The sequence below is a fragment of the Colletotrichum tamarilloi genome (assembly GCF_030869305.1).
Source record: "Colletotrichum tamarilloi strain Tom-12 chromosome Unknown Scaffold_14.1, whole genome shotgun sequence".
NCBI classification, from domain to species: domain Eukaryota; kingdom Fungi; phylum Ascomycota; class Sordariomycetes; order Glomerellales; family Glomerellaceae; genus Colletotrichum; species Colletotrichum tamarilloi.
In genome coordinates, this window is record NW_026849397.1 from 806857 (window position 1) to 822444 (window position 15588).

General features: G+C 51.7%; 8 protein-coding genes across 8 annotated transcripts; 6 read left to right on the plus strand and 2 right to left on the minus strand.

Moving 5' to 3' along the window:
- Positions 1-48: 48 nt before the first annotated feature.
- On the plus strand, positions 49-2228 carry CTAM01_05684 (2,4-dichlorophenol 6-monooxygenase; the record flags this gene model as incomplete). Its single annotated transcript, XM_060521714.1, has 6 exons — positions 49-235; positions 301-381; positions 458-603; positions 672-1288; positions 1361-1379; positions 1473-2228. 6 exons carry the CDS (start codon positions 49-51, stop codon positions 2226-2228), a joined length of 1806 nt encoding a protein of 601 aa, XP_060383928.1.
- Positions 2229-2973: 745 nt separating this feature from the next.
- Positions 2974-5174, minus strand: CTAM01_05685 (cytochrome P450 2D18; the record flags this gene model as incomplete). Its single annotated transcript, XM_060521715.1, has 7 exons — positions 2974-3437; positions 3505-3539; positions 3610-4088; positions 4150-4173; positions 4253-4388; positions 4461-4767; positions 5135-5174. 7 exons carry the CDS (start codon positions 5172-5174, stop codon positions 2974-2976), a joined length of 1485 nt encoding a protein of 494 aa, XP_060383929.1.
- Positions 5175-5443: 269 nt separating this feature from the next.
- Positions 5444-8437, plus strand: CTAM01_05686 (uncharacterized protein; the record flags this gene model as incomplete). The annotated part of the gene is made up of 3 exons (XM_060521716.1): positions 5444-5489; positions 6084-6528; positions 6595-8437. The coding sequence occupies 3 exons, from the start codon at positions 5444-5446 to the stop codon at positions 8435-8437; spliced, it is 2334 nt and encodes a 777-aa protein (XP_060383930.1).
- Positions 8438-8964: 527 nt separating this feature from the next.
- CTAM01_05687 (fumarylacetoacetate hydrolase domain-containing protein 2A) lies at positions 8965-10056 on the plus strand (the record flags this gene model as incomplete). Its single annotated transcript, XM_060521717.1, has 4 exons — positions 8965-9159; positions 9236-9581; positions 9666-9786; positions 9855-10056. 4 exons carry the CDS (start codon positions 8965-8967, stop codon positions 10054-10056), a joined length of 864 nt encoding a protein of 287 aa, XP_060383931.1.
- Positions 10057-10433: 377 nt separating this feature from the next.
- Positions 10434-11387, minus strand: CTAM01_05688 (uncharacterized protein; the record flags this gene model as incomplete). Its single annotated transcript, XM_060521718.1, has 3 exons — positions 10434-10988; positions 11058-11269; positions 11333-11387. 3 exons carry the CDS (start codon positions 11385-11387, stop codon positions 10434-10436), a joined length of 822 nt encoding a protein of 273 aa, XP_060383932.1.
- A 483-nt stretch (positions 11388-11870) lies between these two features.
- On the plus strand, positions 11871-12975 carry CTAM01_05689 (3-oxoacyl-(acyl-carrier-protein) reductase; the record flags this gene model as incomplete). The annotated part of the gene is made up of 6 exons (XM_060521719.1): positions 11871-11912; positions 12001-12103; positions 12175-12341; positions 12415-12659; positions 12721-12884; positions 12938-12975. 6 exons carry the CDS (start codon positions 11871-11873, stop codon positions 12973-12975), a joined length of 759 nt encoding a protein of 252 aa, XP_060383933.1.
- Positions 12976-13748: 773 nt separating this feature from the next.
- Positions 13749-14177, plus strand: CTAM01_05690 (cupin domain-containing protein; the record flags this gene model as incomplete). The annotated part of the gene is made up of 1 exon (XM_060521720.1): positions 13749-14177. The coding sequence occupies one exon, from the start codon at positions 13749-13751 to the stop codon at positions 14175-14177; it is 429 nt and encodes a 142-aa protein (XP_060383934.1).
- An 815-nt stretch (positions 14178-14992) lies between these two features.
- Positions 14993-15409, plus strand: CTAM01_05691 (uncharacterized protein; the record flags this gene model as incomplete). Its single annotated transcript, XM_060521721.1, has 1 exon — positions 14993-15409. The coding sequence occupies one exon, from the start codon at positions 14993-14995 to the stop codon at positions 15407-15409; it is 417 nt and encodes a 138-aa protein (XP_060383935.1).
- Positions 15410-15588: the final 179 nt, after the last annotated feature.

Here is a 15588-nt window from a genome sequence, read left to right on the forward strand (position 1 = left end):
AGCTCCTAAACAACAGTCGCAATTGAAAATCATTCGGGGTCTCTAAAGATGACGATTTCGGAGACCGTCGCATCAACGACGGCCAGTGGGAGCCATGGTCCGGTGCCGGTGCCTCCAAAGGCAGATACTCAATCTCATGAGGGCAGCAGTGATTCCGCAGCTCTCGAGACTGACATGCTCATCATCGGCGCAGGTCCTGCCGGGGCCTCACTGGCTTGTTTCCTCGCATCATACGGTTCGTTCTGAGTGCGATTGGTTCTCGATGGGAGCTACCTTAGGCTGATATGTATCTTGACCTAGGACTCAAGGGAATCATGATCAGCGCAAGCCCCTCGACCGCAGATACACCGCGAGCTCATATCACAAACATGGCAGCTCTGGGTATGTTCTAGCTTCCGCTGGTCTCTGACCGCTTCTTTCCGATGTTCACCACGAAAACTTTTTGACATGTCTTCAGAGTGTCTCCGTGATATTGGTTTGGACAGAGAGCTTCAAGCGATTGCGACACAGGGTCATTGCATGCAACACACGCGTTGGTGTTATAGCATGGCGGGTGAGGAGTTTGCGCGTATCCCTTCATGGGGAAGTGACCCCAGAAGAAAGGTAACTATTCAACACTTCACGCTCAGGTTCGTACCAGGCAAAGATCTCAGAAGCTCACTTCACTTTAGGGTGACTACGAACTCGCGAGCCCCTGCAACCCCGTCGACATACCACAAACCGCATTAGAACCGATCTTGGTTCGATACGCAGCACACCACGGCTTTGTCGTGAGATTCAACACCAAGCTCGTAACCTGGAGCAGGGAATCTTCTCCCGAAGGGAGGTACTTAGCCACCGTCTGGGACATGGTTTCCAAGACCCACTACTCCATACGGACAAAATACATCTTTGGCGCAGACGGTGCTCGAAGTCTCGTCGCAAAGACACTCCAACTACCTCTGGTAGCAAAGCCTGGCGGAGGCCTGGCCATCAACGTTCTCGTCAAGGCCGACCTCTCTCATCTAATGGACCACCGAAAGGGCAACTTGCACTGGTTGATGCAGCCCGGGGTAGACCATCCCAGCTTCGGCTGGATGGGCATCGCGAGGATGGTGAAGCCGTGGTTCGAGTGGATGTTCATCCTGTTTCCGGACAAGGACTTTGACCCGTCGGCTGAGGTGACTGAAGAGGCGTACAAGAAGCGGGTCAAAGAATTCATCGGGGACGATACTGAAGTCGAGGTCCTTTCTGTCTCGAAGTGGTTCGTCAACGATATTGTTGCCGAGAGATACTCAGAGGGGAACATGTAAGTAAGCCCCCGACGGACCTTTCATCCTCGTACATCCATCGCCATGGCACAAAGCTAACGAGAAATCAGATTCTGCCTCGGCGACGCAGTCCACCGCCACCCCCCGATGAACGGCCTCGGCTCAAACACCTGAATTCAAGACGCCTTCAACCTAGCCTGGAAAATCGCCCACGTCGAAAAGGGCCATGCCGGTGCCGCCCTCCTTGAAACCTACAGCGTCGAACGGCAGCCCGTCGGTCTCGGGATCGTTGCCCGCGCCAACGAAGCCTTCCGAGACCACTACGCCGTGTGGCAGTCCCTGGGCATGCTGGAGAAGACGGCGGAAGAACGCGCCGCTGTCTTTGCGCAGCTCTCGTACACGACGAGAGAGGGGCGGGAGAAGCGTCGCGCGTTCCGCGAGGCTATTGGCCGGACGGCGCACGAGTTTCATGGGCTTGGCGTTGAGATGAACCAGGTTTACTCAGGGCCGGCGATCTATGCGGAGGATGAAGATGGGCCGTATGCGCCTTCAGCGCAGGAAGCTGAGGATCCTGTTACGTATTACGGTCCTGGTACTTATCCTGGCCGACGAATTCCTCATGTATGGCTAAATAGGGCGGTACCGAAGGAGCCCGTTTCAACCATTGATTTGGCTGGCAAAGGTGGCTTTACCATCTTCACCGGTCCCGGCGGAAGTCTTTGGCGCGAAGCGGCTGCTGCGGTTTCGGCGAAGCTGGGTTGCGAGATCAGGGTCTATTCCATTGGTTTCCGCCAGGATTGGGAGGACGTTTACTATGAGTGGGAGCGCGTTCAGGGGGTTGAGGAGTCGGGTGTTGTTCTAGTTCGACCGGATCGCTTTGTGGCTTGGAGACAGAGTGAGGTATCTGCTGACTTGGACTCGTGTTTCCAGAAGCTCCTGCTGGTGATGAAGACCGTACTGCTTCGTGTTGATGCATGATGGAGTTTTAGTGCCATAGACATACTTGAGTTAGACTTGTCAGATCTACTTATACATTGCTCCCCGTATTCTCTGGATTCTAGTGTCTCATCAGAAGACCACAATCTTTTCTCCACGAGTTTTCTGGTGGTCGTTGTGGCCTGGATTGACTTCGATCAGCTGGTGAAACTCGCTCTTTTCCAACATGTGCGACATGAGCATCCTGCGGTTTGGCCACTTGCAGCTTTCAACCTTCTTATGTCTTGGCTGTCCACTTACGTGTCAAAGCTTATCCTGCAATGAATCAAATGTAGATAGGGAAGCGGAAGTGGTGACAGAAATTGGAACCGGGTGGCTGGAAGTTGCTACTCAATCCTCACGATGGCTACGAAAGGTCCCATAATCATTCCCGGTTATTGCAGCCGCTGCTTTTGGGGAGCTTTCGCGAGCACCTTGAATTTTTGGGATCGAAGACTCCCGTACATGTAGTCATTGACCCTTTTATAAGAGTGTACTTCTTGCTGACATTTCGTTTGAAGATGAAAGAGGCGCAGGGGAGTGCAAAAGCGCTGATTAGACCAACATACAGTAGTGGAGCGAAACGATATCTAGATCGACTGGCGGCAAGGTAGAGGAATGGCAGTTCACATTTGTCATTCCTCTACAGCATGGCTTGTTACCCGTATCCTTTGCTAAGTCTAGAAGTCACACTGGCATCGTCGGAGCCAACAGGCCTAACCGCCAATTTAAGTCTCTTATGATCAAGTCAGTCATACTGAGCCAATAACGCCTCAGCCTCCTTGAACTCCCGTCGGATCGTCTCAATATGAGACTGACTCCTCGGTGTAATCCGAACATGAAACTCCAAAGGCGCCTGCAAAATCCCAGGATTATACGCATGCGGATCCAAAAGCACAACCTTGCCTGTGACAGGGTCCACTGGCTCAGCAAACTCGAAGGCCCAAAGAAGCTTGGAGGCGATACGCCACATGTTGCGCTCCGCGAGGTGGATGCCGGGACAGATGCGGCGGCCGGCGCCGTAGTTGTAGTGGTCTCTGTTCTCCCACTCCGGGCTGCCTGCGTAGTCGTTGGCTAGCTTGGGGTGCTTGAGGTACCTGTCCGGATCGAATCGCTCTGCGTCGGGGTAGTTTTCTTCGGTGTGATGGAGGGCCCAGGTGGGTATGAAGATTGTTGAGTCTTTTGGGATCAACATGCCATTGTATTCATCATCTTTAGACACGTTCTCGTTAGTACTACTGTTGGTTGGAAAATGAGGTGTCCGGTATCATGAACGAACCTTGGCGAACTTTGTGCGGAAGGGCAGTGACAGCACTGGATGTTTCCGTATGATTAGTTCTATAAATGCTTCCACGAGAGATGACAAAGTGGCGAGAAGACTTACACCGGACGCCAGCGCATACCCTCCTTAACGATGCAGTTCACATAAGGTAGCTCCGAAAAGTCATCCCAGCGAGGAGACCGACCACTCCCACAAGCCTCATCAATCTCAACCTGTGCTTTCCTCTGGACATCAGGATGCAGCGCAAAAGCGAGGACCAGAGTCAAAAGTTGCGCGGCAGTGGTGTCGGCACCACCCTCGATGATTTCCCCCATGAGATTGGTAAAGGCGTGCTGGCTGATCTGTTCGGGCCAACCCTTCTCTTCGTACTCGTCAAGCAGGCCGTCGATGATGCAGTTTCGTCTCTCTCCGCGCGTGCGACGCTCTTCGACGAGTCGACGTGCTTTGGACCAGGTCGCGTCCATTGTCTTACCGGCGTCGAGTGCGCGGCGTTTCCAGAAGGCCATTGAGGAGGGGATGTATCGCAGGAAGGTGAAGACGTCTACCGGAGGGGCGGCTCCAGGCTCCATCGATGCTGTCCACTATGAGGGTTCACGTTAGTACACTGATTTCTGCCTGTGTGCCATGCAAACTTGATCTCACCTTTGCCATTACATCGTAGACTCCCTAGATCTGTATTTTAGCTCGGATTTCACCACGAAAGGGGGCCAAGCTAAGCGTCACTGCATTGATTGAAACAGCTTACATGTCCCCAGAAAGAATTCATATCGGGTGCTCTAAAGCCGTATGTGATGGATGTTACCACTGAAGCAGTGTACCTACGGATCTCGTTGAAGAACCCCTCAGGTTTGTCTAGAAGGCGAGTCATTAAAACCGTGGCCCTTTCACAAACATGTTAGCAACCATGAAAAGATAACTCAGAAAAGAGAGTCTGATGTCTGTTGGTAGCTTACTCTGCCTCTTGAACTCGAAAGTGTTGCTCGTCAAGCCTCTTTGGAGAGAAGTTGTGCGAAATCACCTTGCGTTTAGACCGCCATGTGGTGTCCATCTGCTCGAGAGCGAGGTGGTCACCGTGTGTGAGTAATCTCCCCACATAACTAGGAGGTCGATCGGAGTAAATGCTGCCTTTCTCTACGAGAAGCTTATGGACAGCCTCACGGTCACACAGGACGATGATCGAGGATGGTCCAACTTTCAAGGAGAAAATTGATCCGTATTGAAGTGCCCATTCTCGCAACCTAGACCGTTGAATATTCTCAGCTCACGCGTCCCATGAAGTAATAATATCTGACTGAAATAGGATACAGGTTTACTCACTGCTTGTAAAGCCCTGTTCTGGGGATCTGATGAGAGTTTCCGAGGACTGGCAGTGTAGGTGGTCCAGGTGGCATCCGCGGATCTCGTTTTCCTATCTGCAAAGTCTTATGCAGCAAGACGCCGAAAATGAGAGTTATAATTGCAAGTTGCCACATCTCAATCAATTTCAAGATATCTACTAAGCTACTTCGTCATTGGAACGAGTAGCCTCCATTGCTTTTGTACACGCCCATCCATACTACCCTACACCTCTGGTGTCGACCAGCACCCGTGAAGTTAACATCTACAACCTTGTTAGCAATGCTCTTACACTGATTGGACCCGGACGAATCTCCATCTGTCAAAGGCATGGTGTTCCTGAACGAAATTTGTCCGGCGGGGTACATACTGTGAGAGAATCAGTCCGGGGGCGGGGAACCGGCTCCTACGGGAATCCCGCGTTTCTCATCTACCAACCAACATGTCTTGCCATATTCTTATTCGTTATAGCGTGAGATCAGGAATGGTCCTTGGCCCTTGGCCGTTGAGCTGCCCCCCCAACGTCTAGCAGCTTTCCCCGGATTTGCAAGATGCCAGATGCCAGAACGGGCTTGGCTTTGGGGCCAGGATCCGGACAACTATGGGGTCTTGTTCCCCGCAACCCGGTCCAGCCGCGGCCCCAGCCGGTATGAGTGGCAGCGGAGCTTTCCACGTCATTTTGCAGCACTTATTGGGGGGCTTTGTGAAACTGGCTGACCCACCATAGGTGCCGCAAAAGCACCAAACAAGATCGCGTCCCCTGCGGACCCCCTTCCAGACTGGTTGAATGCACACGATCTTGACTTCCTACACAGTTGCTTGGCCTTAAGTGACCTACTTGACCATGGTATCTGATGGTGATAGAGATGCGGGAGTGCCATCTCCGAGCCGTACTCAGGAGGGCGTCACTCAGGAGGGCGAGATATCAGATCTTGCTTGCAAATCATGCAAGAGGTGAGAGAGATCGTCTGTCTCTTCGCCCATGTTTACAGCACCACAATTGACTGACACTTCCCTGATTGGGAATTCAGGAGGAAAGCGAAATGGTGGGTCATTTCATACTTTAGCTTTTACTCTCTTCCAGCGCTCACCTGCAAGTATCCGTGTGGTCTAACAATACCAGTGATCGTCTTTTACCAAGCTGTACACTCTGCGAGAGGAATTCCCAGGCGTGCGATTATCCATCAACGCGACTAAAACCAGGCCCAAAGACAGGTACCGCACTAGCACTGTAAATTGAGCTCCATGTCTGAGCCGGCTGACAGCGAACTACCAAGGCTCACGACATCGTAAGCGGCGGCGATTAAGCAGCAGTCTCGCTCATGTTGACGAAGAACAGCATGTCGAGGCGGAGGACGACGCCCTCTCCGTGAGACCGGAAGTCTGCTCGAGATCACTGCCCGCTGTTGAACCACAACTCCTTGACTTCCTTTCTACGGGGCTTACAGACCACGATGACTTGGCCAGTCTTCACTCGGATTCTTCGTACATTTCCGATACGCGCTTCGTTCGCGCCATCAGCTTGTCCGCCCTTGTCCATCCATCTCACGACGTAAACTTGACGCCCCCTTCAAGTGTCCCCTCGCCGAACCGTCGCGGCTTCTTCTTGCAACTTGCCGGCGCTCAAAACACATTGCAGCAGGTATGCGAGTCGCTAGACTTGTCAATCGCATCGCTGCAAACATTGTGAGAGGATCAGGCTTTCACTAATTGATGTAGGCGGCTTCGCCTGGTCACTAACATCTACTTCAGGACCGACGCATATTTCGACAACATGACTGCATTCTCACTCTTCCATCAACCTTCATTCGGAGACAAGGTCCAGGGAATCAAGAATGCACTTCACCTCAAGGCGCTATTGGCATCAATGTTCTCCTTCTCAGCTCGTTTCGCCACAGCTCCCGATGCAGAGTCTCCGCCAACAATGGAAGCCTACAGCGGCCCAAGCCATGAGCAACTACACAAATCGGCAATGGGTTTCGTCAACGAGGCAATCGAAGAATACGACGACAAGCCCCCGCCACTTTGCATCCTCCAGGCTCTCATATTATGCACCTTCTATGAGCTCACAAGAGGCGTCCGCGGTCGCGCATGGCGAATGCTGGGCAACTGCGTCAGAATCGCCTACGAGCAACGACTTCATCTTGTTGACAGCATCACGCAAGCCAGACCTCAGCCAGGAACGTCTGGCGTCGCTCAATGGTCGGCGATGGAGGAGAGGCGCCGCAGCTGGTGGGCCATCTGGCAGATGGACATATTCGCCTCGACGGTGCACAGATTGCCCACCGCGATTGACCAGAGCGTAGGCATGAACGAGAATCACCTCCCGGTGCCAGACGTGATGTGGTTTCAAAACATGTACCAACCGAGCTGTCCGCTTGATCCTGCTCCATTGGAGCGGGCGAAGAAGCTGAGCAAGTCTGGGAACACCAGCGATGTCGCGTGGTTCATCGTTCTCAATTCTATCATGCGTAACGCTCAGGTTCTGGCTCGCGGCAATCTTCACAGTGTGCTTTCGGACCTCAGTCCCGCACCGGGAGCCGATTCTCGGCCTCTCAAGCAGTATCTCCACGGATCATTCCGCAAAAGGCAGTCGGCAGAAGATGGGCAACAGCTACCCGTTCTCATCGGAGCTCTCAAGCAGACTGTCGCGCTACTACCAAGATCACTCACATACCAAGGGGCTCAACTGGACTTCAAGTCCACGGGTACTTCGTCGAGCAGCGATTGCCCTCAGCTGCCATCCGAGAGACGTTCGAATGCTTCACAGCACGCAATCTACCTCATGATCCAGCTAGCACGATTCATGATCTACCACCATTTCGCATTTAACGAGATCTTACTAGGCACAATTTTCTCAGAAACAGAAAGTCCTCCTTCATTTGGGTGGACATCGTCATCCAAGGATGAAAAGGAGAGGCTGTCCAACTCAGAAGGCCTCCGGAACTGTCTCGAGGCATCAGACGACATCCATTCCATCGTCAGCCGCTCTTCAGAAACACACATACAATGGACGAACCCATTCTTGGCGAGCACGGTATGGCTCGCCGCCTCATTACAGGTCCTCCGCAAAGTGTTTGCACCGTCGACGTGTAACGAGGCATCGGAGATGAAGATCAAGGAGCTCCGTGCAGTATGTCAGAAATATACCGACTTTTGGGGAACGCCTGAAAGTCTCTTACAAAATCTTGATTCGTTGGAGGAACGGCTAGCACAGAAAAAGGCAGAGATTGCGGCGATTGAAGCGACTCACATGCTAGGCTGCGCATCATATCAACACGCTGGACATCATACCTCCGCCTTCAACGGAACGAGTTCATTGCAGAACTTTGGCCTTATGATGGGGCCTGAGCTGGACCAGAACTCTTTGTTCACATCCGTAGGGCCGGGACACCAAGGCCAAGACGTGCCCACACCAATGTCGCCGCGTAACGCTTCAACCGCCCAGGCCAACTGGTTTGTTGACGGGCAGCAAGATGGCGCGGAGGGTACTACAGATGGATTAGGGATTCCCGGTCTCAATGCTTCGGATGAGTTTGCCGGATTTCCGGAGGGTGACCCGGAGCTGAGCTTCTTCATGTCTACCTTATTGTAATGAGTGCGTGATACCCCTTGTCAGATCGAGGATAGATTTAAGCCTCCAAGGCAGTCAGCGTTGAATTCTGGAATCGATTTTCTTCGAAGTCGTGATAAGGTTGCTTGAGATTCTTTTCACAAGGCGTGACTGCCGCCGGGCTAGGCTGGCTTGACGTATTTCTACTCCAAGTCGACCGAGTACAGTATGCAATTGTGTGCGCCCTTCAGTCTTTCACAGTAGAATTACCCTGTGGAAAGGAATAAACCCTGTGTTTCCGGTCAAATGCTGAACTAGTTTGGGCTGCAGTGCAACGGACGGACTGATTCTATGCAAATCTGTCTCAATCCCACGTACCGGTCTAATACGAACCAACGAGAAATAGGTTGTGACATGGGACATAGGCTGTGTACTTTGCGCATTTTGAATTCCGGGAATCAGTTCATGTCACCATAAACCTTCTTCATTCGAGTACCAGTCTTCGTAGCCATTCACAGCTTCAAGCCAGAGCCTCACAATCACGACCTATCATAACACCACGATACAAGATGAGCCCTTCGTGGACACACTTGGTGCGCTTCGTCGCTGAAGAAGACAATGAGATACACCTAGGCCAGATCGACGCCAGCCAGTATCCTGATGTGGGACTAGCGACACTGGAAGGCCAGAAGGTCAAAGCCAACGTCGTAGTTGGAGATGTATTTGATGGGCGTGTCACAGAAGATGTCTTGCACATTGAACACGTAAGTTCCGCTATATCTTACCATCTGTGGTTACTTGGTTTGCATGTTTACTGAGAAGATTGTAAACGACCTCTAGCTTCTATCACCCGTCACCGCCGACCAAGTCCCAATCATCCGATGCATGGGACTCAACTACCGCGACCACGCCAAGGAAGCCAATATGCCCATCCCCGAGGTCCCCGTCCTCTTCATCAAGCCGAGGACAGCTTTGACTGGCCCGCACCCATCCACGATCAACATCCCCAAGATTTCTCAGGACGGGTCGAGCGACTACGAGGCCGAGCTTTCTCTGGTTCTCTCAAAGTCTGGCCGTGATATCCCAGAGGAAGAGGCTATGGAATACGTGCTTGGGTATACTTGTAGCAACGACGTCAGCGCCCGGAAGCAGCAGTTCAAGAACAGCCAGTGGTCTTTTTCGAAAGGTGAGTTGTGAAGAGTCTGCGAATGGGACATTCATGAAGGGCAAGTCGCTCACTTCAGGATTCGGATGCTGACATTTCACATAGGTCTGGATGGATCTTGTCCCATAGGGCCTGTCCTGGTTGCAAAATCCGCCATTAAAGACCCCCATTCTCTACAGATTCAAGCCATCTACAACGATCAGGTCGTCCAAGACTCCAACACGAAGTGAGTTTTCAGTACTCCTTGCACTGATACGAGCGGGCGTTACAGTTGAATGCTGACTTGATGAAAAGGGAGATGATCTTTACCATCCCACAGATGATTTCGTTTCTGTCACAGGGTACAACTTTGGAGAAGGGCACAATCATCATGACGGGCACTGGTCCTGGTATTGGCGTGATGAGAGACCCGCCCATCACACTCCATGACGGAGATGACATGAGGATTGAGATTTCTGAGATTGGCACTCTTGTCAACCGTGTTCGGTATGAGTGAAGCGGTCATCTAAAGATGTGCTTTGGAGATTCAGATACAAGGCCGGGTTAGACTTAGACATGGTTAAATCCCAAATCCATCGAACTTACGGTCGCAACATGTCTCTAGCGACTTTCGTGACTCCCGAAGAGCGAAGCAATCGCGTGGTAATTCACCTATGACTTACCCAGGCTCATTTCGAGGCCCATTCAAGCCTGCGAAGCGGATGATGGCTCTCAAAATCACCTTTTACATCACTTCCCCAGTCTATCCTTGGTAGCGCACACTAATATAAGCACCGAATCGTGGAAACCCACCCATGCTATTATTTACCAGCTATCTCGACATCAGCTTAAAACGACGTGAGTTTTATTTCAATAGTTCACCAACGGGGGATCTCAACTACCGGGTGCCACGCCAATCGTCATGCCGCCATCAACAGCAAGAACCTGACCCGTCATCCACTTCGACTCCGGCCCGCATAAAAACACTACAACATCAGCAATATCACCCGCCGTCCCTAATCGAGGCCACGGCGTCGCCTTCTTCATCAGCTCGTGTATCCCAGCATCCTCAAGATTCCCCCTCGCCAGCCCCGTCGCCACGACGCCCGGCGCTACGCAGTTGATGTTGATGTAGTCCTTGGCATGGTCCAAAGCACCAGCTCTCGTCATGTGGTTGACCGCAGCTTTTGTCGCGGAGTAGGCCACCTCTCCCGGAAACCCGACGACGCCCGCGCAGGACGAGATGTTGACGATGCGTCCGCGGCTGCCCCATGCAGGGTCGAGGTCTTGCTGGAGGAACTGGCGGATGGCAAGACGGCACATTTTTGCGGTGCCGAGGGTGTTCACGGCCGACATTCGTTCCCATAGCTGGTCGGATTCGTCTGCGAAGAGGTGGAATGGGGCCCAGTACCCTGCGCAGTTGATGAGTATGTCGAGGCGGCCGAGCTTCTGCAAACTTGAGTTAGTTGGGACCTAGAGGGAATGAGGGCTGCAGATCTGGGAAAGTTCCTAGCTCACCTCGTTTGACTTCTTGAAAACATCCTCGACGACTTTGGTGTCTGTGATGTCACCCGGGAAGAAGATGGCCTCGCCTCCCGCGGCGGAAATCACCTCTGCTGTCGTCTTGTCGATGTCTTCTTCGTAGCCTTTGGAGTTTGGCAGGTCGTGAAGATCAAAGGAAACAATTTTGACTCCGAGAGACGCAAGCTGGATGGCGATTGCTCTTCCGACTGCAGAAGTCACGATCGTCAACATGTGTTGTTGCTACCCTGCTACATAGAGGCGGGACTCACTGCCAGATGAGGAGCCTGTGACCAACGCCACTTTTCCATCCAATTGTCTTGCCATCTTTGCAAAACTATGAATCTGAGAAAGCGAAAAGTCTTTGTTAGAGTCTCGGATTGCTGCTACTGAGTGAGGTAGAAGTGGTTTTCGTGTAATTGAAATCGCGGCGGTTCTAAGAATCAGTTTGCAAGACACTACGGTGTGGCGTTAGAGGTGTTTGTCTGTTGTTGCAACTTTTAAATCACTTCAAAGTCAGAACTGATGCAATTCAAATGGACTTTCAGCTTCAGTAATGTGTGGTTGATGTCCTGTCTTGGCCGGCATTCGAAAGTTAGGCCGAATATCAGTCCGCAGTGAGACGGCAGGCTGAATACGGCGCAATTATCGACCAACACAACCAGGGTGTTGCTTGGATAACGGCTACTCCAACGAGCCTTAAGATGCCTTTCGATACGCAAGAATATTACGGCAAAAAGACCGCGAGTTTGTGTCTCATCTCGAGTGTTTCGCTGTGCATGCGCCGATTAGGCAAACCTCGGATTCGTCATGTTCGCGCGTAAGGTGTTCTGCGTCACCGGTGCCGCATCGGTAAAGCTTCCCGAACTAACCCAGTGTTGTCAATTGGTGCTCCAGTTATGATTTCCCAGTGCGATAGCTGATTCATACAAATTTCTAGGGTATAGGTCGATCTACTGCAATAATACTAGCGCAAAGAGGCGCTGCTGCTCTCGCGGTCAGCGACGTGAATGCAGCGGGTTTAGATGAGACCGTCAGAGAGTGTGAGGTCCTCTGTGCCATACCACTTCAGCTGAAACGCGAAGATGAACCAGCTACTGACAATTGAGAAAAGGCGAGAAAGCTGGGGCCAAAGTCCTAGCTTCCAAAGTCGACGTCCGCCAAGATCATGAGGTGAAGTCCTGGATCCAAGAGTCTTTCGCCAAGTTTGGCAGACTCGATGGGGCTGCCAACGTTGCTGGAGTCGCTGGCGGGACGGGATCTACAATCATTGAGACAATCGTGAGAATCAGCCCCTCCTCTCCAGAGCTCGTATCTGTCGTGATCGGTGTTCGCTGACGTCTTAGCTTCGCAGGCACAAGAAGACTGGGACAGGACCATAGGCGTCAATCTCAACGGGGTTCTCAACTGCATGCGAGCTCAACTACCGCTGTTACCAAAGCCAGGAGGAGCAATCGTCAATGTGTCAAGCACCTCCGGCCGGAGAGGTCTACCGCACAGCGCCGCGTACGCAACAAGCAAGTTCGGCGTCATTGGGTTGACAGAATCAGCCGCTGGGGAATACGCCAAGGATGGCATCCGGATCAACACGATACTGCCGTGAGTGAACTCCTCAAGTGCTATGAGAGCTTTGTGAGTCTTAACCTAAGGCTGGAATCAGCGGGCCGGTCGATACCAAAATCTTTCGAGACGGCGAGGCATTGGGACTCTTTGACTCGGACACGCTTTCCAAGGATACTTTGCTTCGCCGGATGGGCCAACCTGATGAGATCGCAAAGGTCATCTGCTTTCTCTTGAGTGAAGATGCCTCATACGTGACAGGAGGTAAGATAAAGACTGATAATGACTTGATTAGCGTAAACTTACAGTCAATGCAGCACACTGGAATGTTGACGGGGGCTATCTGGCTTGTTAGATTCGTTGATGACGGTCTTGTATGCTAGAAACACTTTGATGCTATTCAATTCATTTCCAGCCTTCAGTCAGAATTTCTCGTCAATCCATCGGCGCAGGCGTCTTCGACCACCGTCCTCATAAGGTATGCGCGCAGGGAACGACAACCAGTGTCCAGCACATGTCCCGAGGTCTTGCAATTAAGAACTTGAGAGTTCACGAGGGGGGCCTTCGTAGGTCCCATGCTGTGATTATTCAAGTACAACAACTTTGCAGTGTTTTATTCTCCTTTCAACGTTATGAAGAAAGCATGCGGGTCTTCAGGAATTCATATTCCTTAACCACCTAACTCATGATACGCCTCTTGATCCTATCATCACCTCCATGGAACTCCGAGCAGCAAGCCAGCAGCAAATGTCACTCTCTTACGTTCTAAGATAAAAGTTTTCTCTAGCAGTCGCAGCTTCAGCCCCGTGGGCCATGGTGCTGGACGATCGTCGCTGGAGATTCTAGCGTGACGTGTTTCCAAATCCCGCTTCGTGTCAAAATTGCCAAATACAGACATTGAGGACCGTCTGCTTCGAAGGACCACAAATCCCGACTGGTCTGAGCTGACAAATTTTGGGTTCCGGGGACAACTTTGCCAACTTTCACTGACTGGGAAACAACGCCAATGCCGTATATCCCATGTTGTGTTGCCATATTCGTATATGGATAAGTGCCGTTCCGAGCTCTTTAAACTCCAGGTAAAACGAAGTCCCGTCTTGTGCATCAACCACCTCACTCACGTATACCATGTCCCACCACATCACAACCCATGACGCAGCCGGAAAAGCCATCTTCTCCCACGCCTCAGGGACCCGAGAATCGCACCAAGTCCCCTCGGGCTCAATTCAAGTCCTCGCCTCCACCCACAACACACCACTCGACCTCTCCAGCGAGGCAGACATTGAACAGTACAAGATCGATCGCACGCAGTCCCTGTTCCTGAGCTCGCGCGTCATCGCACCAGACAAGGGCACCTCGGCACTCGTCACGGTCCTCAACCCTGGCGAGGAGTGGCCGATGCACAGGACCATGACGTTTGACGTGGTGTATATGCTAGAAGGCGTGGTGGAGCTGCACCTCGACTCCGGGGAGAAGCAGGTCGTGAGGGCCGGCGATTCGGTCACGCAGAGGGGACGAAGCATAAGTGGGCGAATGTCACGCCGGACGGCGGGGTAGCGAAGTGGATCGTCTTTGCGCAGGCTGCCGGGGATGTTGTTCGCGCTGGAGGGAAGAGTCTCTCCAATGAGTGGGACTGATCCTTTAATGGTTGATGATGGCAAGAATCAATACTTCCCTTGGAGATTGGTTGTGAACCATTCTATGCCTAGCACGATCAATCTTTGAGGTGTATAGCTACGCATTGAACCTACTTGCATCAGTAGGGGCCAACCTTTGTTGTTCCCATTACGGAACTTTTCTCGCAAATGGGCTCTCAAGCTCTTGGATTATGGGGAAAACAGCAAAGGATGTTCGCATGTCTGAACAAAACTGTTGTTGCTTTATCTGATGCCTCGCCATATGATTCTTAACCACCTTACTTATCTACCTTACCGTAGGCAGGTGAATCAACCCAGCTTGCTACCCGCCACGCGTCCTAATTTCTGCTTGTTGAACGTCATCATTGACTACCGTCACAAGTTTGATCAATTTTCTTGAACAAGAGTGGACAATGGACATCTTCTGCGGTTGGCAAAGGTGGCGTCGTCCTGCAATCATGGAATCCTTCCAACGCAAGGTAGTCGCCGCCTCCCTGGGGCTTACCGCCCATGGCAAACACTCTTTCTTCCTATTCCCAGGTTCCATATTGTTTGCAATCCATAAGAGCAAGTCCGCCAGGTGTAGAGACAGACATTTATAGAAATACTGTGGATAATGCACAGTTAGTGAGCCGCTGTCTCAGGATAATAGCCAATATCTCCAATTATATCCAATTTTGAATTTTCTCAATCGACATCTCCTATCTGTCAACTCTTCAATTCGCCTTCGTCACGATGGCGGCCACCTTATCACTACTGAGACAGCCATCTCTCTCGGAATACACTGGCAGTTATAAATCAACTGACGGGAGACACGAAATTGTCATCACGGAATACCCAATTAGCTCCAGTGTACTCATTATGGGACACACGACGTTCGATCACCGTGGGAACCCAAGGCCTACCGTATATTGCCACCTTGTCCACAACTTCTGGGGCTGGTGCTGTAGAAGTCATTACATCGACAACTTGGAAGCTATTGAAGCGGTACTTCAAGACATTCAACGGGGCCCACTCTATTCAGTCGAATTCTGGGCGGTCCTGAACGGGGATCGTGCCGATCTCAAAGTCAAGTTCAGATACCTAGCCTTGTCGGGCGAAATGGTAGAGATGACTTGCGACAAATTAGATCGGAGGACTGATCGGGAATAAACGAGGGCTTGTTGATGACTGAAGCAGTTATACAAGTTGGTGCTTGTGTGTGTGTGTGTGTGTGTGTACACACCATAACATGTGGGAGTGGTGTTGCGCGCATGAACCAAGCAATCGAATACGGGCGCACACACCGATGCCATCCAAGATTTCTCGGTGATATCTTGGGCTTGTAGAAA